At 43.5% G+C, this 15373-nt stretch overlaps 1 protein-coding gene across 1 annotated transcript in view; it reads right to left on the minus strand.

Annotated features, from left to right (window-relative positions):
- The window catches only part of LOC126162667 (rho-related GTP-binding protein RhoE-like), a 280013-nt gene that overhangs the window by 16767 nt on the left and 247873 nt on the right, over positions 1–15373 (minus strand). Inside the window, exon 3 of the mRNA XM_049919316.1 lies at positions 3478–3587. Within this exon, the coding sequence (XP_049775273.1) occupies positions 3478–3587 (110 nt within the window). The remainder of the gene's footprint in view (positions 1–3477; positions 3588–15373) is intronic.

A 15373-nucleotide genomic window follows, 5' to 3' on the forward strand; every position in this document is an offset into this window, starting at 1 on the left:
ATGTTAACAAACTGGTACCGTTAAAATTTTCTTCCCGAGAAACCTTGACGTACCGTGAAATGACGTGACGTTCCGTTGACGACCTGTGCGAATGCCTCCATTCGAAAGGTACTGTATAATGTTATGGTGTTATGTGACGAGATGTGACGTTACCTGATGGTGGGCGCGAATTCGCGCTAAACAATCGACGTCGTCCCTAGATCACGTGACAATTCCAGTTTAATGTTGACAACATGCACAGGACGCAATGCTCACTCCAGAGATATTTCTTCTCTATGATTCAAATACAGACATATCTAAACAGGCAGAATACGGCGCTCCGGTCGGGAACGCCTACATAAGACAGGTGCCCCGCGTAGTTGTTAGATCGTTTACTGCTGCTTTTATGGTAGGTTATCTAGATATTAGTGAGTTTCAACGTGGTGTTGTAGTCGGGCACGAGAGATGGGAACAGCATCTTTGAGGTAGCGGTGATACGGGGATTTTCCCGGACGACCATTTCACGAAGGTACCGTGAACATCAGGAATCCGGTAAAACAAAATGTCCGTCAACGCAGCTGCCAATAAAAGATCCTGCATGAAAGGGACCAACGACGACTGAAGGCATCATCGATATGGGCTTTCGGAGCCGAAGGCCCACCCGTGTACCCTTAATGACTGCACGACACAAAGCTTTACTCCTCGCCTGGGTCCGTCAGCACCGACATTGTACTGTTGATGACAGGAAACAAGCTGCCTGGTTGGACGACTCTCGTTTGAAATTGTATTGAGTGGGTGGACGTGTATGGGTATGGAGACAACCTTATGAATCCATGGACCCCGCATATCAGCTGGGGACTTTTCAAGCTGATGGAGGTTCTGTGACGGTGGGAGGCGTGTGCAGTTGGAGTAATATATGACCCATAATCAGTGTAGATACCACTCTTGACAGGTAACAGGTGCGTAATCATCCTGTCTGGTCACCTGCAACTATTCATGTCCATTGAGCATTCCGATGGACTTGGCCAATTCTATAAGAACAATGCGACACCCCATACGTCCAGAATTGCTAAAGAGTGGCTTCAGGAACACTCTTCTGAGTTTAAACACTGCCGCTGGCCACCGAACTCCCCAGACACGAACATTATTGGGCATATCTGGGATGCCTTGCAACGTTCTGTTCAGAAGAGATCTCCACCCCCTCGTACTCTTACGGATTTACGGACAGCCCTGCAGAATTCATGGTGACAGTTCCCTCCAGCAATACTTCAGACATTAGTCGAGTGCATGTATCGTCGTGTTCCGGCACTTTTTGCTTGCTCGCGGCGCCCCTACACGATATTAGGCAGGTGTATCAGTTTCTTTGGCTCCTCAGTGTACGTTTACTCTGCCTCGATAAATTCAACACAAGCACGACACATTATTTGCTGTCCTTCCAAATAGCTTCATCTCATTCATCATCATCATCATATCATCATCATTAGCAGCATGCTCACCCATTGGGCATCTAATGTTGGATAAAAGCCTCCTCCAGATTCTCCACGCACACGGTCTTAAGCAACAAGCATCCATTCATGCATATCGCGAGATTTATTTGTGTTAGCAGGTCTTAGCTCTCGCTCAACTAGCGATGATGTGTGAAATACAGTTCTTCATAATGATCGTCAGATCACAGTACCTCGATCCTACTTTTGCTGCAGGGACAATTCTACACCTAGAACACACTATTTGATCAACATTATCCGGAAACCTATTACTCGATATTAATATGGAGTATGTCCACACTTCACTTTTATGAGAGCTTGACCTTAGCTGGGGACACATTCAGTGACGTAATTGAATATTTGTGGAGGAATGGCAGCCCATCCTTCCTCTAGAGCCGGAACCAGGGAAGGTAGAAAACAAGGAAAATTTACTCGCTGTTCACTCTGCGCAACACATCTATGTGTCAGTTTATTAACCAACATGGAACCATGTTCTCAATTTGACTAAAGAACGTGCTGAAAGCATGTGTTCAGTATCAGACTGAGAACAAAACGCATATTCCGAAGTCCACATTATACTAAGAAACATATAGAATAAAAATGTGGTCTTTCTTGAATAACAGTTTTGAATTTTAATTCGAATAAAACGCGATAGGTATCTGCATTGCCGAACGAACATTTAACTAATTCCTAACAACCTGCAATTTGCGATAAAGTTTGTTGCCTGGAACAAGAATACTAATGATGGCGTCCCCTGGAAACTACTACTACCGTTAGTACTAAATTAGTTAATCTAATATGTGAATCTCCGACAAACAAAAGCTCAAAAATATAATTTATTGGTTAAAAATCAAAGCCCTACGAAATGGATTCAGTTCGTGAGACAAGACGATGGCTTATCTCCAATTCTTTTCAATTGCATTCTTGAGAAAATGTAAGAATCTGAAATGAAAAATTGTAGGCACGTAAGTTTTTTCGCCAACAATACTGGGGAAAAGGAACAGAATTAGCAAGTAAATTAAGTAGTGCTCGACAGAAAAAACAAAGATGTTGAAGCACAGTGTCTGGCGTCTGCTGATCATTTTGCTACACTTTCAGACAGTTTAAAAATGCTGTGATAAAACTAAGTCTACTGAAAACGGCAGCCAAAAAACAAGCTTAAGAATTTCTGCAGAAAAACAAAGTATCACATACATTTTTAAGAAATCGCCAAAGTTTTGAGTAACAGATACTGGTCAAATAGAAAAAGTAAGGCAATTCAAAAATATTTGGGAAAAATAATCCAAGTAAATGATTTGGAGATATCTGTGACGTAGGAAATGTTCCACAGGACGGAAAGAGCTAGAAATGTCACGAAGAAGGTTTGCAACAAAAGAACGCTTATCTATAAACCTTAATATAAAGCACTACAATACAGCGGTGAAACCAGAATGCCTGTATACCAGTGAACGCCTGACACTGAATTACAAGTTGTATAAACTGAATTGCACGGAAAACTCTGAGACCACTAAAAATGACAGACAACTAGAAGTATAGATGTCACGCTGAAATATATTAGAATGTATTAATTATAAGACTCAGTAAGAAAGAATATAACAGACTAAGTAAGAAAGAGGAGACTGATATTCTTTGGTCGTTCATACGGAATAAATGACAGGTTAATTGAACAAATCCTCAAATAACTTTGTCAAAGGAAGTCAGTTATTATTTAAGAGGTGAAGAAAGATTTACAGAGAAATAAAACAATAGGAGATGAAATAACTTGTACGATTAGTTTAGATTAATTTTGTTACAGATAGAAGAATTCCAAGGCTGGATGTACAAGAAAAAAAGTTAAAAATGGGATGAGGAGAGGAGAAAATACAGTGAACGTATGAAGGTATAGTGGAAGGAAAGGAAGAGAAAACAATGCAATACGGATAAATGCAATTGGAATTTGGATCTGTGAAAGGTCGCATAAATGTAAAAACAAAAGAAAAAGTAAAATAAGGAAAATAAAACATATTTAACTGACCTTGTTGACGGCATTGTCGAGGGAGTCTGGGTCACTGACCCTGAAGCAGAGTAGGAACACCTTGGCGTCCTGGTAGGCCAGTGGTCGCACAGTGTCGTAAGCCGGTGAGCCTGTGGACACATAGAGAGGGCGGTGTTAAAGCTGCTACGAAAGCAAAGGACAAGCGACGCCAGTTCTGCGCCAGACTTGCGAGTACCAGACAGAAAGATAAAACTTTGCCTGAATGGGTTACTGCGATTTAGGAGCCCACTCATACGAAATCTGTTGAAAAAAACTACCCTACTGCTTTTTTTTCTTTAAGCTACAACAAAGCCTCCCATTGATGTGCCGCTGGCAGCACAATATCTACCATAACCTTCTGAGTCATACTACTGTTGATATCGTTCCGTTCCATAGGTGTTTTTACATTGCCTGACAAAAAAATGAAGCACTCAGGAATGGAGGAGGAAACGAAATGAAGCTTCATGGATTGAGAGACCATGAGTTGTAATTTCAGTGATTACAAAATAGATCCAAATTTACAAATAACTTAGCTGTTTGACATACTTATCAGTATGGCGTTGCACCACCTCTGGCATGGCTGCAAGCACTGATTCGGTGGGAAATGTGTCATAAAGTCGTTGTATACTCTCGTTAGCCAAGCTAGCCCGCAACTGCTGTAAATTGTCCTTGAAAACCTTGATACTGGCACTCGGGGTGGAGCTGACGTCCTAGTTGGTCTACCACATCTATCAGGGATCTTGTGGACCAAGGGAGTACCTCATAATCATGCAAACATTTCATAGAGACGCGTGTCGTGTGTGAACGAGCATCGTCTTGTTGAGAAATGGCTGCACGATACTGTCACATGAAAGGTAACACTTGAAGATGCTGGAAGTCCGTGACTTACCATTGTGCCTCTCGAAACCAATGGAAGTTGGGACCTCACCCCATGTCGCCGCCATATTCACCAGCAATGATCGTCTGAGGCTGTGCAGAACCACGATTCATCGTCGAACGGATTGCGACGCCATCCATCGCCAGTCCATGCTTCCCGGTAATGGCACCCCTCCAAACGCAATAGTTTTTGTTGTGGTGTTAACGGCAGGCTACGCATGGGACCATAATTCTGTAGTCCGGCTGTTGCCAGTCTCTGACCAACACTGCAGGATGACACAGAATGTCCATTTTTTTCTTGGATGGCAGGTGCAAATGTGAATGGGTTCTATATGCTTTATGGACAATACGGTGATCCTCCGCCGGCCGCGGTGGTCTAGCGGTTCAGGCGCTCAGTCCGGAACCGCGCGACTGCTACGGTCGCAGGTTCGAATCCTGCCTCGGGCATGGATGTGTGTGATGTCCTTAGGTTAGTTAGGTTTAAGTAGTTCTAAGTTCTAGGGGACTGATGACCTCAGATGTAAAGTCCCATAGTGCTCAGAGCCATTTGAACCATTTTTGGTGATCCTCCCTTATCGTAGTCAGATGTGGTCGACCGGAACCTTGATGATGAGTGTAGCTGCCAACCTGTTTGCACGAAGTCCAGCATGGGACCACTGTCACATTCGAATGCCCCACCAGTCTGGATATTTGACGATTCGACCAGTCAGCCAAACGGAAACACAATGACGCCCCTTTCAAACACTGCCAGGTGCTGTACCGCAGTCTTACACGAGCAGGCGGCATCTCCGTGTCCTTCACGGTAAGCACTCAACATCTGGTGCTCTTCAAGCCCCTTATATACCCTGCCAGGTCTCCTAATAACCCTAAACACGAACAATGCTATCGCGCTTTGGTGACCGTTGTACCTGTCACCGAGAACTGCATCTCTGATCATTTATATATCGGCCGAAAGTGTGCACGTCTGCAAAAGTTACACTGATATCCGACCGTGTATTCTCGAGGCCTTAGTCTTTTTTTCAGGCAGTGTATTTTGCAATGCCTGATTTACTGCATGGTTCTTCCAGCTCAGAAGTTGTCGTCAATCATATAAAGATGACACTGAACATGGAAAACCTTCGACCTGAATTACTGGCGCACACATTCACAAAATCAAGCATCTGGTGCGCGGTACCCGCCCTCTATCAGACGACTTGGAGAAAATGTTGGAATATATAAGTTGAACTGTATCGTAAGCTTTCAATCGTGAAAGTGGACATGTTGCAGGGAAGTTTGTTCGTCGTTTGCTGACGCAGACGCAGATGAAACAAGGAAATGGCTTGAAATTCCTGTTAATAAGCTGTTGATGGTGAAACTCTCATGCAAAGCATAATTACAGTAGACACGTGTTAGATGAAGTTCGTCCATTATGGATACTGTACAACCCCGCTAGTGTATCTTAAGTTAAATATTACTGCAGTCGTAGGTGACAAAGTGAGTGTTCGCTGAGTGGGAAAGACAGTGGCTGGAATTGGCCGACAATGAGCTGCAGGCAGTCGAACAGACTAGTCGGCCATGGCGTACTTCCTTTCGATCACCGAGACGTGACGAAGAGGTCCTCACTCGCCTTCGCATCGGACACTGCATAATGCCGCGTGCTTATCTCTTTCAGCATGAAGATCCACCAGAATGCAATGTTCGGCTACCGACTTGCGGTACACCACGTTTAAACGTCGTGTGTTTTGTGAGGTGATAGGAGGGATGCCATGTACTCTACCGATGAAGTTCCCCTCAATTCTCGGCGACGGCGAAATACAACAAGTAAATCATTAACATTTTACTTGACGTTAGGACTCATGACCAGTTTAACTGGGCGAAGGTTTTAAAGTGCTTTACTTGTAGCATGATTTTGGGCATGCAGCAGTATGGGTGGCACTGGTGTGGAAATCGCACGGGCGGATTGTGTTGCACAGCAAATGCTGCGTTCTGGCCGATTTCTGGTGGAAATCAGTGATTACACAATAACAGTAACAAAGTTTGAATGATAGTGATTAGTGTCTGCCTTCCTGGTTGATAGACAATCAAAATGGAAGCTACTAGTTGGATATTAATACCGGTACCTCCCATACTGCCGGCCAGAGTGGCCGAGCGGTTCTAGGCGCTTCAGTCTGGAACCGCGCAACCGCTACGGTCGCAGCTTCGAATCCAACCTCTCACGTGGATGTGTGTGGTGTCCTTAGGTTAGTTAGGTTTAAGTAGTTCTAAGTTCTAGGGGACTTATTACTTCAGAAGTTAAGTCCCATAGTGCTCAAAGCCATTTGAACCTCCCACACTCCCGCATCTAGGAAGCTCCAGTACCCAGCATCACGGTACAAATACAAATATGTAAAATTCTGTTTGCCTCATTTGCGGATAAGCATGAAAAGGTACGAAACCAAGTTCACGAAAATCAAGAAATATTTAGTATGAGTCCAGTCTCAGCTAATTGTAGTTATATTTCCGACAATTTTTGGATTTGAGACTATGACGTACAGTCATGAAGGCGGATTAGCATATGATCTCTGTGCCCTAATAAAGCATGGCAGTCTCAGTCCAGTATGAAAGTGATTCTCATAGTTTTCTTCGATGCCAGTGCAACTTTTTACGTAAAGGTCAGTCAATCGTCATTACGTAAAGAACCTGTTCCTTCCCGCCTGGTACCAGTAGTACCATTACCTTGAATCTGGCCTCACGAAACAAGCAAATCATCCTACGATAATCTGGCTCTTTCCATGTCTCATACATTGTGAATATTTGCCTCAAAACCGCGTGAGATAAGCGGCTGTCATCCTACTAAACTTACTAAACCTAATAAATTTTCTTCCCCCAACCCCCGTCTATTTCCACATCGAAGACCTGCTACTATTCGTTGGATCGGAGAAAAACGGGAACATCATAAACAAAATATTTCGGCAACAACAAAACATGCAAAACATTTATGGAATCAAAATTATACAATAACTACAGAGCAGGAAACACATGAATGAAAAATTTATTTACACCTTTGATTTACACCTTTGATCTGAGACCAGTTAGCAATGTCTGACGGCATTTTGAGATAAAGTCAGACTAGCGATCTACCATATAAAACGTATGGAAAGAACCACATAGGATGATGTGCTAGTTTAGTGGTATTGGAAATTGGAAATTTGTGCTAACTTCCTATGGGACCAAACTGATGAGATCATCGGTCCCTAGGTTTTCACACTACTTAATCCAACTTACGCTAAGGACAACATACATACAGCCGTGCCCGAGGGAGGACTCTAACCTCCGACGGGGGAGCCACACGAACCGTGACATGGCGTCTTAAACCGCGCGGCAACTCCGGCGACAAGGTGGTATTGTTTAAAAATAATACGAGGCAGAAAAAATATGCCCCTTGCAGTACATTAATATTCAAGCGTTGCGAAAAGGATAGATGAGAGAATTCGCAAAAGGAACTCACATTTCTGACATACATGTTCTGCTATATTTCTTTCACATGCGTTCATATATTTAAATTTTTAATTAAAAGTATACTCGTGGAACATAAAATGCCTTTGCCTTAACGTAAAACCCTTAATTGTACTCGAAGAGCATAGTAAAAACTAATATTATACTTAACGGGGACGGTTAAAATTTCACATCTGTGTCATTAACAGTATTTGTGATACACGTCATAAACATCGGAAATTTAATGTTTTGACGATAGGCGACAAGAAGGCCATCCAGCCACCTTCTACCGCTAACATTGTCAAATCTGAATAATGTGCCAACTCCGTGTACCAGGGCCATGAAGAAGAAAAATTCCGAACTAGGCAATATACCACTATGTCGGAAATTGCTCCGATCTATTCCTCACAGCTATGATTGACTCTGACGGTAACGAGCCAATCTGCCTTTCATGATACAGTTCGAAATTTGTTTATGAATCTGAAATGACTTGTAATGTTTGTATTGCAGTTAATTGTTGCATTTCTCTTAACAATGATTACCGGTTTCGTTCAAATGTTTATCATCCTCAGTTCAGTTGTCGCTGCAGAGCAACCCGTCAGTTGTGTGTACTAAGTGCACCTTCTCCAAGTCACTAAATAACATGGAAGCTTTGCTCAGCACGTAAAACTAACGGGCTGCTCAGCAACTATAACTGATCTGAGGATTTCGAAAGTTTAACGAAACCGATAATCTTTTTTAAGGCAAATATGACAACAGACTGCAGTAGAAATATCAGAATAATAACCAGTGATCGTGACAGACGATCACTGAAGAAGATTGTCCCCAAAAATAAGAGGACGACAGCTAGAAAAGTCTCTGCAGAACTGAATGTCGCGCTCGTGAATCTTGTCAGCACCAAAACAACATGAAGGAGGCTCCATCAGAAGGGAATTGCAGAAATATCTGGAATTCCAAACCAAAATTCGGAAGCACTCGCCTGTCATGCAAATGCTCGTGACACGAAAGTATGGCGCCGACGCCATAAATCTTGAACTGCTGAGGAATGAAAGAAAATCATTTGGTCGGATGAGTCTTGTTTCGCACAGTTTCCAATTGCTGACTAACAAGGGGAGTCCACGACGTTTTGAACGCGGATTTACTTCAAACTTCGTACACTCGTAGTACTCCATTAGGACAACAAAATGTGTAAGCAGTAGTGCGTACTTCTCAAGAGTTATTGGGAAAATCGCAAGATAATTTCGGTCGTCAAATATATACCTGTGCGTGGCCGTTTTTGCCATGAAGCAGATGCAGCCGAGTGGGTAGCGTTCAAGCCCCGTAATCGCTGGATCGAGTCCCGTTCGTCAGTTTTTTTTTATTTCTAACACAGTCATTTTCTTTAGTATTTATATTACAATTGATATAATGGGAAAATACGTGTAATTGGATGAACTTTTATTAAATTTACAATGTTATTTGACAGTCTACAATTTATTACTATCACAAATAATATAATACTAATAACTATCGACTAGTAAACGACCAAACGCATAAAGTGATACTGAAAATGTATGCTTGTCCGTGTCTTCAAAACTATTCGTATTTAATCGAAAAAGAACGAGAAATTGCTTCTCGTGTGACGCTATTAAAATACACACGATACTGCATGATCAGTTATCAGCGCCGATATTTGAGGAAATGCTGCGTTATGCATGGTTTGGTTCAAATGGCTCTGAGCTTAACTTATGAGGTCATCAGTCCCCTAGAACTTAGAACTACTTAAACCTAACTAACCTAAGGACAGCACACACATCCATGTCCCAGGCAGGATTCGAACCTGCGACCGTAGCGGTCGCGCGGTTCCAGACTGTAGCGCCTACAACCGCTCGGCCACCCTGTGCGGCTGCATGGTTTGCTTCCACATTATCGGCTGAAAGATAGGTTTTTGAAAATGTTAACGAGGTTTGTTTTTCCACGGAAAACCTCTAAAGACCTTGCGTATGTGGAAACAGCATTTATTCAATGCAGCTGCTGCCGTTTATCTTTATGTTTTCCCTGTTTTTACGAAAAATACCATCCTGCCATTGTACTCGTAATGTCGAAAGCGACGATTAATTGTACATCTTTCGCAAGCCGTCTGTGCCGGTCAAAACTTGGAGGTAACAAGTAGTCTCAGGCTCCTTCCAGGTATAAGGGATTTCTCAAATCACGGACAAGCATACATTTTCAGTATCACTTTATGCGTTTGGTCGTTTACTAGTCGATAGTTATGAATATTATGTTATTTGTGATAATAAAAATTTGTAGACTGCCAAATAACATTGTAAATTTAATAACAGTTCATCTAATTACACGTATTTTCCCATTATATCAATTTTAATATAAACAGTAAAGAAAATGACTGTGTTAGAAATAAAAAAAACCGACGAACGGGACTCGATCCAGCGATCCAGCGATTACGGGGCTTGAACGCTACCCACTCGGCTGCCGCCGCTTCCTGGTAAAAACGGCCACGCACAGGTATATATCTGACGACCGAAATTATCTTGTGATTTTCTCAATAACGCTTGAGAAGTACGCGCTACTGCTTACACATTTTGTTGTCCTAATGGAGTACTACGAGTGTACGAAGTTTCAAGTAAATCCGCGTTCCAAACGTCGTGGCCTCCCCTTGTAAGTTTACGTCGCGAGGGTGATGATTTGTGCAGTCACATCGTGGTATTGTCTTTGTGGTGTCACCGCCAGACACCACACTTGCTAGGTGGTAGCCTTTAAATCAGCCGCGGTCCGTTAGTATACGTCGGACCCGTGTCGCCACTATCAGTGAATTGCAGACCGAGCGCCGCCACACGGCAGGTGTAGTCTAGAGAGACTCCCTAGCACTCGCCCCAGTTGTACAGCCGACTTTGCTAGCGATGGTTCACTGTCTACATACGCTCTCATTTGCAGAGACGACAGTTTAGCATAACCTTCAGCTACGGCATTTGCTACGACCTAGCAAGGCGCCATATTCAGTTACTATAGGTAATAACATCAGGAATGTATTCTGAACAGATAATATTGTGAATCATGCACCGTCAAGAGCGACGTTCATCATTAATGGATTAAAGTTAAGTATCAAACTAATTACGTCCGCATTCTGAATTCTCATTCCTTGTCACGTTCCAGACCTCACGTCAGTATAGTTCTTCCCTCCTCACGCCAGCCTGCGTGAGCTAAAACGCGTGCATTTCGGCCTCCAATCGTAACACGGTCTTGGCTCTTCTGCCAACACAAAAGTCTTCACGATTACTCTACGCGGTCGTATGACTGCCAAGCATTAAGCGTCCGTTTTGGCTGATCAAGTCCACCCCATGGTACATTGTTTGTCCCCCATTGGTCGTGCTGTGTACCAAGACGAGAGATCCCGTATTCTCACAGCTCGCATCGGCCAGAACTAGTTTTGTGGACACTAGGATGAACTGTCGCATGTGTCCTGTCCACCACAGTCACCAGATCGCTATAGTATTGACCCTTTGTAGTCTATTTCGGAAATAGGGTGTATGATCGCTATTCACGTGCATCATCGTAACCTGAGCTTGGCACTGTTTTGCAGGAAGAGTGGTATGAGATAGCCTTGGAAGCTTTACAGAACCTGGATTTTCCCTTTCCGAGACGTCTGGAAGCTGTTTTGAACTCCAACGGATTTTCTGCATCGTATGAAGCATGATAATGTGTTGTGTTTTTCGTGTTTACTTATTCTTCTCTGCTCCCTGTATATCTATCCGACAAAATGGCTCTGAGCACTATGGGACCAAACATCGGAGGTCGTCAGTCCCCTAGAACTTAGAACTACTTAAACCTAACCAACCTAAGGACATCACATACATCCATGCCCGAGGCAGGGTTCGAACCTGCGACCGTAGCGGTAGATCGGTTCCTGACTGAAGCGCCTAGAACCGCTCGGCCACTCCGGCCGGCTCTCTATCAGACACTATATCAAGCTTCCGTTAACGGACTTTTCAGATACTGCTGGTTTTAGTCATTTTTATTTTTTTGTTTATAAGCAATATGAATTGTGACGATAGAATGTAAAATATTCCTACTCCATTGCCAGACACAGCGGAAGAAACGACTGAAAGATCTTTCCTCTGCTACGTTACATTCATTGGCGGGAAAAGATATACAGAATCACTGGCGCATCGCAGCTGTAGGACGCGTTGCGTGACAGCTGCGGCAGTTTCATTAACAGGAATTGCCTGCATACAGCGCGTCCGCTTCTCTGACTGATTGGCTTTCCAAAAGCAAACAGAATTGGTAGCGTGGATGACAAAGTACCCCGCTTTTCAGCACAGAGTATAATCGTCCAAAAATACCGGCCTGATAAATTCACTTCTGCCGTGACCCCGCCAGGATTTATATGCGTTGGCGGAGCGCTCTATTCTGCTTATCGCTACTGGCTCTGCAACCGAAAATATTTCCGCCGCAATACGCTTCCACGGAAATGTCAAACTTGATGGGGTAATTAGGTGTGCAAGCTTTCGTACGACAAAATCTGCGATCAAGATTATGGTTAAGATTTTCCTCTGACTGGCAGTTTTTTCCGGAGGTTAGTCTCTTACGTTTGAATTTTTCTCAGAATACATGAAATGAAGTACCTATTTTTTAAATGATTCCTATCAAATGAGTTCACATAAAGGCAGCGTAAATTTAAAGTATGGAATTTACTCAATGAGAAAAAAAATTTTAAAATAATTTTACTATTATTCGTTGACAACAGAGAGTTTGCACGTTCCATACGTTTATTACCCTCTCGATCACCTATATCTTATGAGATGAATCTCAGTTCTCAAGGACTGCTGTTTGAGTGATAGCAACAACTCCACTGCTTTATTCTGAAAATTTTTAAAACAAGTCAGCATTTAATTTTACAAGAATGGCTCATCAGGAGAATGTAGGGAGACGAAGATTGAAAATTTCCTTTACCCATAGATTATTTTCCGTCTGAATCTGTGAGCATTCCAGCAACTGAGTTTAAGGCTTTTGTGACATCACATTATAAACAAGTACTGAAGAACTCAAAAAACATGCTCATCAGGTAGCATGATAATAACATAACACCAATGAGGTACGGAATCATATCTGTACACACTGGTAGAGAGTGACCATCAGTTTGCGTGATATCAACATAGCACCAATGAACCATGGAATTAGTTCAAAAATGGTTCAAATGGCTCTGAGCACTATGGGACTCAACATCTGTGGTCATCAGTCCCCTAGAACTTAGAACTACTTAAACCTAACTAACCTAACGACATCACACACATCCATGCCCGATGCAGGATTCGAACCTGCGACCGTAGCGGTCACGCTGTTCCAGACTGAGGCGCCTAGAACCACACGGCCACACCGGCCGGCTGGAATTAGTTCAATACAGACTGGCAGATAATGAGCAACAGACACAATGAAGACCTCTTTCATTCGATGGCCGGTGGTGTGGCCGAGCAGTTCTAGGCGCTTCAGTCTGGAACCGCGCAACCGCTACGGTCGCAGGTTCGAATCCTGCCTCGGGCATGGATGTGTATGACGTCTTTAGGTTAGTTAGGTTTAAGTAGTTCTGAGTTGTAGGGGACTGATAACCTCAGATGTTAAGTCCCATAGTGCTTAGAGCCATTTGAACCATTTTTCATTCGATGTGTTCGCATTTGTTTCAGTTCACAAGAGCATCATAAAAATTATTGTATGACAGTGTCTTGATTGTATTGCTCAGAGTGTCCTGTAGTTTACTTGTCAGCTATTTGATACGTACATACATGCATACGTACAATATACGAGGGCAGTTCAATAAGTAATGCAACACTTTTTTTTCTGAAACAGGGGTTGTTTTATTCAGCATTGAAATACACCAGGTTATTCCCCAATCTTTTAGCTACACAACACTATTTTTCAACGTAATCTCCATTCAATGCTACGGCCTTACGCCACTTTGAAATGATGGCCTGTATGCCTGCACGGTACCATTCCACTGGTCGATGTCGGAGCCAACGTCGTACTGCATCAATAACTTCTTCATCATCCGCGTAGTGCCTCCCACGGATTGCGTCCTTCATTGGGCCAAACATATGGAAATCCGACGGTGCGAGATCGGGCTGTAGGGTGCATGAGGGAGAACAGTCCACTGAAGTTTTGTGAGCTCCTCTCAGGTGTGAAGACTTGTGTGAGGTCTTGCGTTGTCATGAAGAAGGAGAAGTTCGTTCAGATTTTTGTGCCTACTAACACGGTGAAGTCGTTTCTTCAATTTCTGAAGAGTAGCACAATACACTTCAGAGTTGATCGTTTGACCATGGGGAAGGACATCGAACAGAATAACCCCTTCAGCGTCCCAGAAGACTGTAACCATGACTTTACCGGCTGAGGGCATGGCTTTAAACTTTTTCTTGGTGGGGGAGTGAGTGTGGCGCCACTCCATTGATTGCCGTTTTGTTTCAGGTTCGAAGTGATGAACCCATGTTTCATCGCCTGTAACAATCTTTGACAAGAAATTGTCACCCTCAGCGACATGACGAGCAAGCAATTCCGCACAGATGGTTCTCCTTTGCTCTTTATGGTGTTCGGTTAGACAACGAGGGACCCAGCGGGAACAAACCTTTGAATATCCCAACTGGTGAACAATTGTGACAGCACTACCAACAGAGATGTCAAGTTGAGCACTGAGTTGTTTGATGGTGATCCGTCGATCATCTCGAACGAGTGTGTTCGCACGCTCCGCCATTGCAGGAGTCACAGCTGTGCACGGCCGGCCCGCACGCGGGAGATCAGACAGTCTTGCTTGACCTTGCGGCGATGATGACACACGCTTTGCCTAACGACTCACCGTGCTTTTGTCCACTGCCAGATCACCGTAGACATTCTGCAAGCGCCTATGAATATCTGAGATGCCCTGGTTTTCCGCCAAAAGAAACTCGATCACTGCCCGTTGTTTGCAACGCACATCCGTTACAGACGCCATTTTAACAGCTCCGTACAGCGCTGCCAGCTGTCGGAAGTCAATGAAACTATACGAGACGAAGCGGGAATGTTTGAAAATATTCCACAAGAAATTTCCGGTTTTTTCAACCAAAATTGGCCGAGAACAAAAATGTGTTGCATTACTTATTGAACTGCCCTCGTATTAATACACCGATGGGTTGAAACATTGCGACTACCTGACCGAAATTGTCTTGATCCACTATTGGAGAAAAATACACCGGCGATTCAGCAGGGAATGGATTCAGCAAGACCTTGGTTAGTTTCTGGAGGTATGGGGCACCAGATGTTTATGTAGACTACAGCGGCGATTCTGCAAGACCTTGGCAGGTAATTCTATAATCACGTCGGAAGTCTTTTCAAATGAATCGTCTGAGTACAAACGACAGCTCCGCCGATGCACCGCTCTTCTATACTTTTGGTAAGCGATACTACCGCCATCTACATATGCGCATACCGCGACTTTTGTCACCTCTGTGGACATTAGCGTGGCGAATGTCGCTGGAGATTGCCAACCTACACTACCAGACAAAAAAAGTGAAGCACCCAGGATACATCAGTTTAACTTCATAGACATTCA

This window comes from Schistocerca cancellata, chromosome 2 (genome assembly GCF_023864275.1).
Source record: "Schistocerca cancellata isolate TAMUIC-IGC-003103 chromosome 2, iqSchCanc2.1, whole genome shotgun sequence".
NCBI lineage: Eukaryota > Metazoa > Arthropoda > Insecta > Orthoptera > Acrididae > Schistocerca > Schistocerca cancellata.